General features: G+C 35.1%; 1 protein-coding gene and 1 long non-coding RNA gene across 3 annotated transcripts in view; one reads left to right on the top strand and one right to left on the bottom strand.

Annotated features, from left to right (window-relative positions):
• Nucleotides 1–17,580, top strand: part of LOC107270137 — a 98,134-nt gene that overhangs the window by 48,382 nt on the left and 32,172 nt on the right. Inside the window, exon 5 of one of the 2 annotated variants that reach the window (XM_025087564.1) lies at nt 14,410–14,440. The exons of the other annotated variant lie outside the window; for it this stretch is intronic. Within the exon in view, the coding sequence (XP_024943332.1) occupies nt 14,410–14,434 (25 nt within the window). The 3' untranslated portion in view covers nt 14,435–14,440. Of the gene's footprint in view, nt 1–14,409; nt 14,441–17,580 lie in introns of those variants that run through there. 2 annotated transcript variants of the gene reach the window in all.
• LOC107270140 lies at nt 419–14,410 on the bottom strand. The gene is made up of 3 exons (XR_001538250.2): nt 14,275–14,410; nt 13,503–13,773; nt 419–1,636 (listed from the first exon to the last, which is right to left on the bottom strand). It is a non-coding gene; the product is annotated as an uncharacterized LOC107270140 (long non-coding RNA).

Below are 17,580 nucleotides of genomic sequence, written 5' to 3'. Positions count from 1 at the left end.
ATATAGGGTTGGACTGTGTGCCTAGTCACTTTCTTTGTTAATTGGTATATTAGGATAGCGAGGATTACGAAGACCCCTACCATTTACGTTTAGACGTACCACAGTCTTTTATTTAGCAATAGCACAGTGCCGGTCTCGTCTATGTATGTACATACACGATAGGACTGGCAGAGAGACTAGTGTACGTACACGCCGTATAAATTTAAATGCTGTTTACGCCGTATTTCCAACTAGTTCCTTCTACTCCAGCCTGCTCCAGCTCGCTTGTCCATTCTATAATCGCGAGGCCAACACTTCGGGTACCCAGACTCATCCCCACCAGTGGCCGTAACCAGCATGTCTACCGTCATGCTCGACTCCCTGCTGCTTTCCCCCACTACCGTCCCATCCCCGCCACGAACCGTCGATGCTCGGCCGACTTTGGGTTTTTTTTTTCGCTCGACTCTCGTGCTGCTCATTCCACTCTGGACCGTCGAACGGTTCGGTTGGGCCCTTTGCGCATGTGGATATACGTACATAGTATGCGAGGATGCTTCGGTTTGTTATGTACATTGAAATTATGTTTCATCGAAATTATGTCGAAGCTGGATTTTCTGTTTGAAATATTAATTAAGGAAGACAGATTGACACTCGGACACGATTTGGTGCTTTTTCTTAGCTTACTCTCTTTTTTTTGGACTGTATTTCGTCGCCTGATATACAAGATGTACTGTGCATGATAAAACCTGCGGCACACGCAGTCTTATGTTATGTCCTGTTTTGTTTTCGTTATAGTAAACTTTTTTGTACGTTCTTTTTTATTGTCCTGTGGATAAGATCAAATTGGTAATCGTGCGTGACTACCACGAGACCTGTTCCAGTGAATGTCACGACCAATAGTCTTTATTAAATGGACTGATGCTGAATCTTTCTGGTATTTCTGCCTCTACTTTTTATGTGCGCTATTGTACACAGAATATTTATCGTTATTATCAATATACGTCGTTCCAAAAGGACAAATGCAGTACTGTACATTTCAATGTTACGGAATAGCATAGACTTATTTTTTTACCATTAAATAAAACCTTTTACTCCAATCGTATTTCAATAAGACAGTTTTCATTTATTTTTAGATACGTCTCTTTCACAATATTCCCATTAATAGTGGGTCTATGGGTACAATGTTATTTTCTTTTTATACGTGGAAAATAATAATAACATATTTAGCAAGCCACATTGTTTTTAGTTCGTCAAGAAAATACATTTCACTCGCGAGCTGGAGTATGCGCTCTCATATATCGCCTGTTTGGACAAATAAGACAAAGGGAAAGATTCAAGGTGTTAGAATAAGCAAGAAGCTAAAGGAGCATCGTGAATAAGAAATATAACTAAAAAATCTCTGGAACAATGCGTAGAAGAAATAAAGAACAAGCGATCAGGAGTACACAGCAATAGATACCGTGGTTAAGCAAGTGCATAGTGAAGTCGCGACATCAGGGGTCTTCTTTACGCTATGGAACATTGTGCGATGGCCCCTAGTTTAAGAAGTAGGCACGTATGGATCGATCGAACGAGTAAAAACGACTGCGAATTCCATGTATTCTTATTCTCTCCTTCTTTTTGTGAATTTGCATCAGTAGGATTCGTCCTGCGGCCACTGTGGATGAAAAATATTCAGTATGACTATAGCCTTATAATACCATGTTACAGTGCTAGATGCTTTGACTATACCTCGTAAATGTTTTTACTACCGATGAAGATAAATTTATCTATGGCGCTCTTGCGGACTTGGCCAACCTTTTTTTTTTTTTTTTTCAAAAATCTACATCAATTAAATTCGACCCTTGTCTGACGTAATATTGTTTTGCTACAGTATTCTTTTGTCTTTGGTACAAGGCTGTTGAATGAATATATTTCTCGCACGATTCTGAACCAGTGAAACAATGACATATATTTTAAGCATGGTTCTCAGGCTGGTTACGTCACTCGAAAGTATTAAAAAAGAGATATAAAAATTGACCTTGAATTTCAATTCTTCCCCACTTACGAACATAACGCGACTCTACTCGGTGGTCGAATCGACTGGGACTTCTGATAATTCTTGTTAATTGTAGTTTTGAGGCTTTTGCGGTTATTCTGAAGATTTTAGATGCAACTGGAAGTTTCAACTCGCTTATCATAAACTAACACGATAAATGTAAGACGCTGCTTTAATTCGTAAACCATTTTTAACCAATCCTTCCTAATGGTTGCACGAATCTAAGGTAAACGAAAGATTAAAAATTTCCTAGGCAACTGTACTTTTGTATTATTTCCAATCGAAGAGCTATTATTTAACGTATACCCGTTATAGGAGACGATTTTAGTTTCCCTCTAAGACCGAACAGACTCCTTTTGTTGTCTTTCTTTACTGACGATCAATCATGACTTTTGAAAGGTTTTAAAGTGCAAGACAAAATACAACTCGCCTTAGTGGCTTTTTCTGCGGTATGCACTATCGCTTTATCTGAATATTTTACGTCGATGATGGATAAAGTTGATAAGATTTTTTTGACATAAAAACTCTTGACGCATTATTATATTCCTGTTCCATTGGAAATGGCACGATTATTATATTATCGATAATATGCATCAAATAATTCTGCGTGATTTATTAGATTTTTATATTAATTATTTTTAATAAAACAATCGATACGAATTTCACAAAAATACGATATCGAATATCCACTATGAATAAGATTTATGTAGTTTCGCCAAATTTTTATCCAGTCCAATTTTTCATTTAGCAAAATTTATATTCAATTTGTCCATCTACTCCTGTGTTAAAAAAATATTGTTGCTCATTGTCGAATTATAACCAATCTTTATCAACCAGTTAGGAATTTTTTTAAATTTCGACAAATTTTCATTAATTGTTCACGATACGGTCGTAACTTTCGAAACATTTTCCATGCATTCTGAACTCTATTTATTATTTGTACTACTTCCAGGCTTCGGGTACAGAAGCCCAGTACGCCCTCTGCGTTTATTTTCCTTCCGTATTTTTACACACCATGTGCCCAGCTCGCCTCTTTAACTACGCTCTCACATACGTGTCTCACATACGGTACATTTTGTTTTCATTACGAACACCATTAATGCTACTATCGCTACCACCTATGGCTGATATTAAATAGTTACTTGCCTTACCAGCAACGCCTATTAGTATCGGTGGTTAGTGTTCCGCAGCAGCATACAAGATAGATTATGTATTTTTATACAAAATATGATATTAAAATTTTTTATAAGAATTAACGGTTTTTCAAAAATTTCTATTACATATTATTTGTATTTTTGTCAATTTACTAACGTTATTTCGCAATATCATTTTTTCATACTTATTTAAGATTTCAAGATATGTGTATACGTATGTATGTATAAGAATCAAAATTTCATACGGAAACTTCAATAATCATCAGATGGTTTAATTCGCTCTGGTTGAAACCGGAAATTTCGGTTGCTTCTCCAGCTGATTTTCATATATTGTTTTTTACCTGATTACGTTTATTAACGTTTATCATAATTAAAGGTCACGAAAAAAAAGCAGAATCCATATACCTCATCAATATGAAATTAACTAAGTAAATGTATCAATGACTATGACCACGTGCCAGTTACTAGACAAAGTGTGTGTACAAGAGAGACGGAAATATAGTTTCTTATGGACGACCAGGGACTGGGACCGAAGGTTAGGTGTTCAGCCACTGAGACGTTTACCTTACTGTACCTATAAGGAGTACAGATTAGGAATAAATATATTCGAAAATTTTTCAAAAAATATTCTTCATTGTATTCGTGTTACATTAGGTTTTTTTTATAGTTGTCCTATAAGATCACTCTTTCCAAGGGGCCACGTCTTTATGAGTTTTAACGTGAAAAAGTCCCCTCGAGGGACACCGATGTCGCAGCTGTCGTGCTTCCGTCTCTTGAAATTCAAGAGTTGAAACTGCAGTAGGTTTTTACAATGATAATATTTATTTATCATACACCGTAGCATTATCGAGAGAAAATCTCGAAGACGTTGATTCCATATGTTTTAGTGTCAGATTGCGTAACATATTAAACTATGACATCTATGATTGGTACTAAACAGCATGTAAGTACAGCTTTTTCATCTGATGCTAATATTACGAAATGCCATAACAACTTTACTGTTTGTAAGTTCTGGAGGTTGAGATTACGTTGAAATATATCTATAGCGCGCACGTCGTTCTACGATACAAAAGGAAACAGTACGTATGTATACATCGAGTTTTCAGTATTCAAAAAATTCTTTACCCTTAGAATCGAATAATTTTGAATTTTCGGCATACCCAACTCTGAGAATAACACTGACAATAAATTAACCTTATAGTAAGGTATAAAATGTAACGCGCACGTCACCGATATCTATATTAAACATGTGTACTATTAAATAATTTCGTAAAAAAAAATATTTTTTGAATACATTCAAAATGTTTTAAAAAAAGTAACACGATGAAGTATCTAGGTCAAGGAAGAAAAAACATCGGGGAAAATATTTTTCTATCATTCAGACGTTGGTGAGCGTCAACGTGTTTTGTGAAAACGAAATGGGCAAGGACCGGATGTGCGTGGGGAATAGATGCTGGGTTAATCCGAGAAAATTCAAAAATAATTTTTTGTTAGCACGGCTTACGAATTCTATTTGAATCAGATCTATAAATTCAAGCACAACAGAGATTCGATTAAGAATTCATTCTGATCAATTTAGGACAATGACAGAACGTGTGACGTAGGTCAGGATTTATGGATCGCCATTAGGTAGCTGCCAAATATTTTTGTTTGCGTAAAATTCAACAGATGAGATCAGCTTTTTTGCACTACCTTATCTTTCATATGTTATCGACTTTCTGTCTCTTGGCAATGACAATAATGTAAAATCCGCTGTACATAAATTATTTTTTCTTTCTCTTTTATTATGGTGACGTTTTATTATACCGAGATAATGAAAAACAATTTTCTCAAAAGTGTCACCTGCTCTTTGCCCCGTTTTGCTTTTCCTCTAACGTACCTCAAATTAAGAAATCAAAGGGAGCAGTCATTTTTTGGTGCCGTGGGGCGAGCTATTTTAAATATTTATTTCTCTATTTTTTTTATTGGTCGCCATATCTATCTCATTCGATAACGTTCGATTTTTATGAATTCAAGATATTCGAAGATTTTATTTATAATTTTTTTTTTGCGTAGGCGCCATTTTCATTTTAATCGGTAATATCCGTCTTCGTAGCTTCTTCCCTGTGCAACGTAATGCGCCAAGCGTCGGACTGGCCATAAAATAATTAACGTAGAGGAAAGAAGAGGAAATAGAGAAATAAGGGTCAGAAGGTTAAGAACTTAATGGTAATGACAGTTCCCTAAGGATAGAGAGTAGTGTGTGCCATGAGCGCAGCGAAAAGAGTCAACAACTCCCTACGCAACAGTCGAACCAAGTGGCCATTTCCCTGCTTAAGAATTAAGGCTGATTTACGTATGACGATGCTCGTGACGAAAACAACAACAATTTGAATGGTGGCGACCAGGTAAAAACCAAAAAAAAAAGTAAAATTTTCCAAATTAACGCAACTGTCAATTTCGAATAATTTTCTTGGAAAGCGAATAACGGATAAAAAAATTAATCCCCGTCCAATCTTCAAGATCTCAGTCACCAAAGAATAAATTGGCACGTCATATTTTCAAAATTGAATATCCCCACAGACCTGTCATGTACCAGTCAATTTTGATGCCGTAAATTTTTCAAAGTTATACCAGCAAAATGTCTTTCAGGACATCTCACGGCCGTCAGGTGGGATAATAATTTTTTGAATTTTTATATTTTCCCGCTTAAAACATTCGTAACCTCTCCTCGGCGTAATCAGGATAAAGGATTAATCGTGAAACACACACGCGAATATGCCGGAGAGAAGAGAGCAAAGCGGTAGAATAATAATGCAGGTCGTCGAACTCAAAGTTCACTCACACGTTGTTTGCCGATCCTGTTCAACTCTCGCGCAGGCACTCTTTCTTTTTTTCCCTCTTTCTCTTTCCTTTTGTATTTCACTTGCGAGCGAGCGAGACTACGTATAATGTGCCACATGCGAATACAGCCGTAAGTACATTGGCATCGCATCTGCTAATCTTTATGCGTGACTCAAGGTGAAAGTTTAGCACGTGCATATCGCGTATTGGCAATCAGTCAGCCTAATAATTATTGCTTCCCCCACTTGTTGCAGCTCTTCGCTATTTACTCAGATGCACACGTCAACCTCGCACTCGTATGACACATCGTGTCATTATGTTTAGGAGGTATAATTACGTCATACAATTTTTAACCTTTTTTTATTAAAAAAAAAAATTTCGACATCCGTTTTGAAAAAAAAAAGTCATGAAATTTCTCTTTGACGATCGCAGGCTGTTGCTGTGCTCAATAATCTTTCTTTTTTTTGCTAACTGTAAGTGGATTAGTGTATCCAGCAATAAGAGTAAAAATTAATGCAACCTCAAAGGCAAATACGTCAAGCGCGTTCGCACTCGGAGCAATCATCAAAGTAAACCGGCTTGTGCAACAAGTATAAAGTAAAAGCATCGATCAAGTGGGTGAATGACTGTTGGGATATTTACTGAAATTATAAAGATTTTTATATAAAATTTATAGACTGACTTTAGATTGTAATAATAAACTTGGGTAAAAAGGACTTACGTATTTTTCTATACCAGTGCCGTGAAGAAATCGATTAATCAATGACAAGGTAGGGATTGAACATTCAAAGCAGAATTTGATTTTAAATATAATTCGTATCTTCTGTGTAATTATATTTGATATATTGACCTTGGTTATGAGGGTAAAATCAGCAGTATAATTTTGGTAACAAATAAGTGAAGAAGGATCGAATTTTGGATTATTTTTATTAATGCCAATGAAATAGGAGAGAAATATTTTTTACAAAATTTTGAATAATTTTTATCATCGATTACGTCGATAATATCGTGAGCGGGTGAGAAAATTGTGGATTTTGAGAACCCTTATATACTGGAGTCTAATGGAAGTCGTGTTGCATCATACACGATAAGCATATTCATACATACGCATAAACTTTTAGAGCACTCCTGCCTTCTTACCTACAGGTATATCAACGTGCGAAAAGAAATTAGCTTCATTTTTAGTTACAAGTAGTACGAGAGCAGTTTGTATTTCAACGAAGTAATAATACTTGTACTTTAACCAGTGATGAACGTACCATTGAGATCCTCGGCGTAAAAATATCCCAGTACCTGTATTTTCCCATTAGACTTCATTCCCTATTTACATTTTATCATTAAACCAGTATAGCGAAGTGAAACAATGTACCAATTAGATTACTTGTGTATTTCACTGTAAACAGAAAATAATACTTCCCTATGTGTTTTTAAGCATAACAACTTTTATTCGTAAATTAAGGTTATGGATGCTATAAATTTGTTCTCTGATATGATCGTTAAAAGATCATACGTTTATACGTAGTAATAAAAATCATTATAACACGGTAGAGCTGTGAATTCATTTAAATGATTATCAGGTTTACGATATTATTATTCTCGAGCAATGCAATCAGTATAACTGGCACCGTCTAGATCGACTTTTATTTCAACTTTCGATCACGTCACCGCAGCGCACGCTAAGGCGTCTTTAGCCTGCGGAAGAAACTCGTACTAACCCAGTAATAATACAGACACTAAGCGTACGTGCTTATACATAAATGCATAGCAGCTTTGGCAGGACGCATTGAAACCACGTCGTGACGACAAGATCTTACATTAATTGCCGACTTCGCACTAAATATAAATCTTTTTAATTAGCAACGTAGGTATCGTATTCGGGGTACGTTCGAGCGCACGTCGGTTATTTTTGTCGGGCACGCGAAAAGAAAAAGAAGCAGCATGGCGACAGGAAATAAGTTTCTCGTAAACAATTGCCAAAAGCACACGTGTCTCGTAATAGCGAGGCGCGTTTTCGACTTTACGATTGCAAAGATTGGACACGAGGAGCGCTGATGACGACTTCACTACACGTGCTGCTAATATTCAAGGTCGAGGTCAGTCGAGTTTCCATAGGAACGAAAAATTAGCATTTGCGTTTTTCCTTTCCGATAGCATTTTCACTCTTTATTAATATTTATAGATATTTGACTTATCTTTTTTTTCTCATTGTATTTTTCGTCGAAAAATCTTGGACTTTTTTTTTTCGTTTTTTTTTTTTTTTTCCTGTATCGTCAGCTCATACTGGAATTACTTTTGCAGTCCTAGGTAATCGTGAAGATAAACTTTTTCTCTATTTCAAGGGATAAACAAGTTGAGGTCGCAATTAGCTATAGCAAAAAAGTGTTTTTCCCGGGTTTGGAATTGACTGTGGTTACGTTTACTTGGACTCGCTCTACCTTACCGACCGGTACGGATGGATTGCGAGATATTGGAAAATTCGAAATGTATCGTTCCAATGCTAATACATGATTGGATCTCACGTGACACAATATTCGTATCTACGTCATAAATTCCTACAGTTTAATTCGCTAATAAGATACGAAGAGACAGTGTTTGGGAGAAATAAGAACGAAACGATGAGTAATAATTGAATAAGTGAATAATGGTAGTGTGAATGATGAATGTTGAATAACAAATCGAGGAAATTCAAGTCAACGAAGTATGCTTCGTGCGAGAGACACGTTGGCCATCACAGTTAAAAATAGTACCTATTTAGAATGGAATATGAATGAACATTTGTAATTCACTATATGCGCACAAAGTAAAGCAAGAAAGTGTTTATTTATCGAATTTCGTGATATTTAAGTCAATCACGTGTAAGCGAATGTTTATTACAACGACGATAACGTAAATAATCTAAAATCACGTTTATTCAAAATTAAGTCACTCGCGACCAGTATATATCTATATAAGTCACATATACTGGTATTCTCATATACATAGTATATATTATTGATGTTTGCTGTAACATTAATTTCAATTTTAAAGGACCTACTTTTTACCGTTTATAGCATTATTAAGTGTATTGAACATAAAGCTGTTATCGTGGACAAATTATACAGGGTTACTCGGGCTACACGTACCACCTGAAGTTAGCATCTCCGTTTGATTTCCATAGTATAACCACCTTCAGATTGTGTGTTTCTACTGAACGAACCCTGTAGATGTAGACAGAGCTGTTCGATAAAAATGAATCGACTGAAGTTGGCTCTATCATAGAAACCAAATAGTCAAGCTAACTTCAGGTAATGCATTTGGCCTGAATGACCCTGTATACATAAACTCGATGCTGCTTGTCAAGTGAAAATTATATACTTTATACATAAGCGGTGAAGCAAACGAACAAAGACGTTACTGCATACCATTGCAGGTTGAAATTATAACTTTAGGCAGGCACTTTCTTCAAGTTAATAATATTTTTAAAAAAAATGAAATATTTACGTTTGGTAGTCACATTTAAAGCAAGTCTAGCGAAAATCATTAATTATGCCTCCCGCATCCCGTATGAATTAATGCATATTGACATTTTATTTATAAGTGGTGACATAAAAATATCATGACTACCTTCGCTCGATATTAATACCGCAAGAGAAATTAAGGCATGCGGACATTGTGTATCATACGAAAATGTATTTTCGACATGTAAAACAATAGTTAATAACGCGAAAATAAATTTAATGGGATTTTAGTGATATTATGTGAAAATTTGCGTAACGTGTTAAAAAATAAATTTTCATCACGATCAATGGAATATACTGTATTTCAGCAATGCGGACTTTTGCTTTAAATGTTCACTTTAACATTGACTTGTCCTTCCATTTACAAATATAGTCCCGAGTGCATTACGAATTATGCGTCATGCGTTACTTATTATTGTTAGTTGTGCAGCCTCTATTGCATTTGCGTCTGTGAAAGCAATTTGAGGAATTTGCATTTTAATTTGACTTATCGTATTTTTATCATATGGAAATTATTTCCTAACTGAAGTTACGCTTATTTCATATTATCATTCACTTGTATTGTAACGTGCTGCCTGCTAACTCGTGTGCTACTGTGTTCCTGTTGGCTGTTTTTCAAAATTTTACGTACACAACCAGTAATGGAAACTCGTTGAATTTTCATTTGCAGTCACGCAAGTTCATTTTTCTGGCATAAAATAATTTTTAAAAAAATCAAAATTTCGTAATAAAATTATTGCGATTCTTATTAATATTGTTTACCAATAGAAATCGAATGAAAAATTCGCAAAAATATTTTGGTCAAAAATACTTTTTACGAATTTTTAAGCTGAAGACAGTCCAAGAAGCACGAAAATTTTTAATAATTTTGAAAAAGAATATTGAAATTTACATCGTTCTAATTTTATTTCATCCATTATTGGGTTGTAACGATTTCCCATATATGCAACATTGTGCACAAAATAAGTGCCAGCATAAGCCGCTCACTGTAGCACATGCTAAATGTGCCAATTTGCGTCATCCAGAAATAGAATTTGTCTTTGGTACGAGAATCATTATTAGAGCCAATAACCCAGGCTCTCTAAGCTCGATACACGTAATTCGACGTAATTTTCATTACGTAACAGTCTTTAACCCAACCTGACCTGAGCGATCTGAATACAAGAAATTTAGACGAATAAAAAAACGTTAAAACTCCACTAAATGGACATACTCGGTTTACGCGTCAGTTCCACTTTGAGGGGCCAAAGCCTTACGAACCGAAACGTAAATGAGTCCCCTCAAAGTGGAACTGACGTCGCGGCCCGACTATACGTAGCCAATAAAATTGAAAAATATTTTTATAATATTTATCAAAAAATCAAGTGTGCATGCCCTGTATTTCAAATTTCACAACGAGAATTTGTTACCAAGCATAATTTAAGCGAAGAGAAACCAAGAGGGGTATACAAAAGAAAAAATTGAAAAACACGGTCAGCGTTAAACACGTCAATTTGCTTTGATTAAACGCGGCAATTTTTTGTGTGACGCAAATGGCAATTAGGCTCGATCCATTGGTCCCATACATATATGTGTATATATATACATATATATATATGCACTCGGACATTTACTTACGTGCACATAACCACGTAGGTGCCTATATTAGCGTCGCGTAACATCAAGAGTAAACGCCCGGTGGTTGGGTCGTTGCTGAGCGATGAATCGTGTCAATTTCCTTGCCGGCGACCTCTCCTTCTAACGCAACGTTATTTTTAAATCGGTTCAAAGGTCAATTACTATTGGCAGCTACTAGAACTGGCAGGCACAAACGAAGCATCGTGATTCGGATAGCGATAGATTCCAAGTAAATTCTAAATAACCTTATTAGGTATGATGGCACGAGACACGTGGGAATATTTTTCATGTTTGCTGTAAATGCATGATAACATTGACAACGTATCGTTCGAAATTGCTGAAACAATTATAATTTATATTTTTGGCAAAAATCAAATTTTGAATATGTCTGTGACTTAATAACATATATATATTTTATATTATTACGTATGTTGCGCTAATTTTTATTTCAAGGACAAACACAGGGGTACCATAACGTCAATGATAGCATGGTTGTTAATTGCCCTTGTGTTGTTTTTATTCTTAATTTTCTATTGCGCTTGTATTTTTGTACAGTCATTAAAGTCATGAGGGTTTCAATATTTGTAGTTGAATTAAACACGAAGGGTTGTTGAATCTTGGGGAAAAAATAAAATCATATTTGGAAATGGTCTTTGAGGGTTGGAGAAAACTGGTGAGAACATTTTTATTTAATTTTATCGAATTATTAATCACGCTCGGCGTCTACTTCCGTATGTCAATCAGTTTAATTAAAGGTATCTGTGTATCGATCTTGTGTAATATAATTATACGATCCTTATAGCTGGTTATAATTATGTAGTCGAAGCTGCCCGATCTGTTGATAAATCGTGTAAATCTCTTGCTGTAGCCTTATGGATTACCGTAATCCACAGCCTATCTATAGTATCAGCACTGTCGAGTAATCCGTATGTCTCTTGCGTACATTTTATGATGTAAATTATTGTGCGACAAGTGCGGTGTACTTTTGAGATAGGAATAACAAATTTTTGATTAACCCGAAGTTATCGTTATCTTGGCAAAACCTGATTCGATTTTTATCATTGATCGAGCTTGGTATCCCTAGTTACTGTCATGCTGATTTCTTTTTTCTATGTATACATATATCGATTTTTCGAAAAATTTTTACCATTTGAGTAAATTTCGTAATTCTCCCAGACAATTTTTATTTAAAACATTGTATTATGCTTTGTGGATAATATTTTTCTTTTATTCGCAACTTTGAATGTATATACCAGACAAAAGGTGAATCAGTAGGAACACACATGACGAAGCTAATGTGAGTGTCTGAAAGTTCTAGGAAATTGCAGTTTTATATTTTCAGGCAAGATCGTGCGTAACACAGTAGGAATGTCTTCCGTATATATTTTGAATGTAACAAAACAATAATGAAAAATATTTTGCAAAACCGTCGCCTTAAACATGAACGTTTGTAAAAATAGTACAGACTCCATCTGGTCCAGCGCAGCATCCGCGAAATAAAATAAAGGTTCATCTGCTTTAGCACAAATGAAAGGTATATTATCCGAAGCTTAAAATTGACTAATTGTTTAAAACGACGAAGCCTCTTTCCTTGAGATTTCTGATCTCGGAGTAAAAAGCCATCTGAATAATTACGTTATTTTGAATTTTTCACATTCACCTCTCATAGCTTAGAATCTTCAACACACGAAAATGAACAAGGGGCATAGCCGTGCGTTTCGTACCTGACCCATATTCCCCTGTATTAGAATTTCCAAAGTTTTAGACGAACCCCCGTAAGCCAGCCCCCCTGAATTGTACACAAAAATCAAATTATTCTCTATGTACAAAGCTAAGCCCAGGTATCTACCCAGTGTGAAAATTCAAAATAATTCATAACCCAACAAATTTTCTGATCAACGACAAACGATAAAGTAAACCTATATTGTTACCAAAAAAAAAGATCACGTACTGGAACTTATCATTAATTAAAATAAAACTATAAAATACATCCGTTTATAGATACAATTTTTATTGATCTTTCAGACGAGTAATTTAATATCAACTTTAATAACTCTGCACCCGAGTGACGGGTAAAGAAATGAAAAAAAAAAAAATTAAAATAAAAGCTGATTACGAAAAGTGGTAAATGATACTCTTAAATGTATTATGTATACTGTATACTCATATAATAAAACTGATTAAAGCATCCCCCTTATCAGTTTGCTTGACCTTTACGATTGCATGTATAACTACGACTATTTGATTAAAATGCGGAATCTCCTTTTTGCCCAGACAAATATTTGCCAGCAGACTACGAAAACTCGCGAATCGAACGATATCGAATTATGTATACAATTAATGACGTGACCGAATCCACGCAACAATATTATTGCAATTATAATACAAACTCACGGAGATATCACAATGACTGCTAATGATGTCAACCATTGGATCTACGTGATCGGACTCACGTCTCTGCATTTCTCATGCAAGTCCCCCTTCGACGTTTAACGAAGGTCCAGAAATATATGACGACACTCGTGTACTTATACATCGTGTAGACACGCGTTATGGAGCACAGGACGTCAGGAATGACTGCGCGATCGGCGGCACTTTCCTATCCTTATTTCATATTCTCTTTTAATGTATCGGTCCGTGACGTTGGTATCCCCTGACGTGTCTCCTGGAAGGACGCGCTTCGTTGAATTCTTATTAAATCAGATTCTCGTTAGAGATAAAAGTTACCGCCATGCTTTTCCTTTAGTCATTCTCCCCGTGTAATCCGATCGCAAATCTGATAATTGTTTCTCAATGCCAAAGGATGCAGATTGTTCTAGCGTTATCAAGATTTTTTGCCTTTGACTTTTTTTTTTGCACCTTTACGCGAACTTATGAATTTTACTGTATTGGAAAAAGAGGTGCGTATATTGAATTTTTCACGGAAAAAAATTCCGGAGGAATTGATCAAACTTATCGAGTTGTATAATTTGAAAAAATTTTTTTCTGAATAATTATAGATGTTGCGATTTTTCAGATACTTTTTTGGTCCGCGTAAGGCAAAATAAATTTTTATATTTTTTCAATGGCAAATATATACTTTTCCATCGGGTGGTGGACCCGAGGTAAATTTGTTTATTTCGATTAATTATTTATTTTTAGTATTTTATTACGTGGCAATACTGACCCGTGACCTTGTGCTAGGATTATCGGTTCTCCAGGTTTTTTCTCTGGGTCAACTATGCATATGGCAGAAAGAAGCCTGCGTTCGGTAACCTGTTATGCATTCCCCTTATGTAATCGCTGCTCACGAAATCCTCAGGTATCCTTACCCTATTCCGTCGTAAGGATGCAGATGGCTGGAATCCGGCTAGGACTCATCCTGACAAAAAGAGCAGCAGTGTAGGCCTGTTGCGTGATACCTGATAGTCGTAAATGTATATTCGTGAGACTGATGCTTCGCAGTTAAAAAATGTCAAGGTAGGTTTGCAACTTTGAAAATATGTCTTTACCGTCGATTGTCATTGATGTAAATTATTCGGTTTCATTACTCTTTCTTCAATTGCTAGGACGACCAATTACATTGGATGAGTATACATATATGGACGAACGAGAATGAAAATACTGATAAAAGTGACAAATCGTCATTATCACCAATACGGTGAGAAGCTTATTATCAAAAAATAATATTGGCTGTATTTGAAAAATTGTCTGAATTTCAAATTGAAAATTTGTATTGAATATAATTTTATTACATATACTACGATTGACCGAATATACCGCACGTGTAAAATAGTAGGAATTAAATAAACCAGGTTAGTAAATTATCAGGCAACAGATTTGCCTTGAGAATCGATCGCACAAAATTCACAGTCACTCATTATGTATTCGGTATCGCAATAAAAACTTATTTTGCACATATAATTATTTAAAGACGGAAATATTGCATTTTTATAAATGTTACTGTGCCATCTAAAACCAGAACTCTAACCCCTTACTTTTCGTAATGATAAAATCAACGGTCCGTAAATTTTCATTAAACAATTTTTCCACGCGTACCTTTTCTCTCCTTTTCCAATGGTCGTGCTTAAAATTTGGCACTTTATCACATTATAATTTTCTGCTCCGTAAACCTAAGTAAAATCATTACCGAGGTAAATAATTCCATCTAGAATATGAATGACATTTTAAACATATCAGTGTCTCATTGAAATAAAAAAAAATTAGAATATTAGAAAAAATAACTATCAGTCACTATCACGTGTGTAACTCGTTCGTATCTCCTAAAAACAGTCTTATCGGTGATTAAATACCCGCTGTAATACATATTCAAGAAATGTCTTTTTTAATTCCTTATATACTTTTTCCGATCACCAGACAGATTATTCCTTAACTGATTGATATTTTTCGTAGCGATATCAAAATACTCACCAGCAACCATAATCATTATAAATTTAAGTAACAATAATATTGTCCTTTTTCACTTTTTAATTCCGTCCCTCGTTACTCGCTTTGTTAAGGAAAGATAAATTATGCGATAACAAGCATTGAACTTTGTTTGCGAACACTTGACGTACCTATAACGAAAAAAGTTTTTGGAAAACAAACCAAATTTGAAGATACACGCGTTTATCATATCCAATCTCAACGGTGTTATATCCAGGAAAGCTTATATATATATATATATATATATAATAATATATTATTTATATATATAGATAATATAGGTAAAAATATGTATAGGTAGAAAAATCAAAACACGTAAAAATTCCTGTCTAATAAATCTGTGAGATATTTTATTTTTCAGAAGCCACAAAACTTCAGCCGCGCAACGAAACCCATGAGCGACAGGGTCCTTTCTGTTTGTCCATTTTCTCACAAAGAGTTCGTGTCCGCCCACGTGGCCTTTACGAGACAATCGGTGCCTTGAAATCGATAGGCGAACGCACGAGGGGCTAAAGCTACAAATTTTAACAATAGCATAGAGCTAGAAAATCTGTTAGGCATAGACTTGGCAGGTACTGCGAAGATTAACTGTAAGGGAGACTACAGGTAGTTCCATTGTGTTAAGGTACGACAAGTGTCCGATAGAAATTGTCAAACGAAAATTTTGACCTCAAAGAATTATCTTCGTTTATCCATGACAAAGGAAACCGTTATGAAATATTACGAGTTTGGCATTACATTTTCAGGTATGAGCCAAGCTTTACGAAAAGGTTAAAAGTCGTATGAAACGTACCTGTGACTCGTAGAATTCATAGAATTTTTTGATCAACGGTTAATTCGTTTTTTTGACCAATTTTCCAAAATTTTACTTTTCACTCCACTGAATTTCAGGTAAAAAATAATTACTTGTACTTTTGGCGCGATATTTTCTTCAATCTTTTCTTTTTTGTTTTAATAAAGCATTGCTGGCATACTCAATATTAAATGCAAGCATATAAACGCATATGCAGTAATACAAATACGTATGTTTTTCAAGAAAGAAACATACACGTAAATAAGACTCTTCCGAGGCACGACTGCATAACTGTTGCAATTCTATATACAGTCAATCGGTGATATCAATATTCTTTTTAGAGGCCACTTTTCCTTAAGAGTTTACACGTAAAACAGATTCTTGTATACAATAGTGATATCGAACCGACTATATTTATTTTAATAAAAAAAAAATAACCTGACATACACGCTATATTTAACCTAGGCGTACTTGACGTATGTAAACGTTACTTGCCTAACCTGTATTTTTTTTCTGAATTTCGTTTCCTTGCAATTTTCAGTACATATTCCTATCCGTCAATTGCATGCAGTTGTCATTGTTTTTACAGATAACGATTACTTAAGACGCTCCCACGTGTTCCATGCGGATTCGCCAAGTTATTGGAGCTACGTCAAAATTAATACAAATTGCAAATCATTACATATTCATAAAATCAATATGTACCATCTTTCTCAGTAACACTCTTATCGCATTATGTAGACGTTAACATTGGATGAATAAGCAGACAGAAGTTTAAATTATGAGAAAGCCGCGATAACAAGCACGTTCGCCACACAGCAAATTGCATAAACGATAATTTGCATAAGACAAGCATATCAGTAATTTTCAAGAATAAATCAGAACCACAGTCCATCTTTGACGTAAGACCCGTTTCTGATGATCCTAATAAATTTTCATCGCTCCGCAGATGCTTAGACACGTTCCGCCATTATAATCTTATCTCATTCATCTTTCGCGCTGTGACTTATGAAACTTATTTTTCTCACAAGTCAAAGATAACCCCCGTGTTAATTATCGCTTAACGATAACCGTGGTTATCGAAAAAGTCATTTAAGATTAAAAAAAGAAAAGAAAACACAAAGCACCAAGAAAAAATAAGATTGGACAATCAGGATATTGTACGAGTGGATAATGCGTATCTGTTCTTCGCACTTCCGTAAATTAATCCAACGATAATAGACATGGTAGCTGATTCTTCGCAAGGATGCTGAA

Source organism: Cephus cinctus, unplaced genomic scaffold (genome assembly GCF_000341935.2).
Source record: "Cephus cinctus unplaced genomic scaffold, Ccin1 Ccin1_scaffold0705, whole genome shotgun sequence".
Taxonomy (NCBI): domain Eukaryota; kingdom Metazoa; phylum Arthropoda; class Insecta; order Hymenoptera; family Cephidae; genus Cephus; species Cephus cinctus.
Note: the sequence above shows the minus strand (reverse complement) of the source record. Positions and strands in the feature narration are given on the sequence as shown.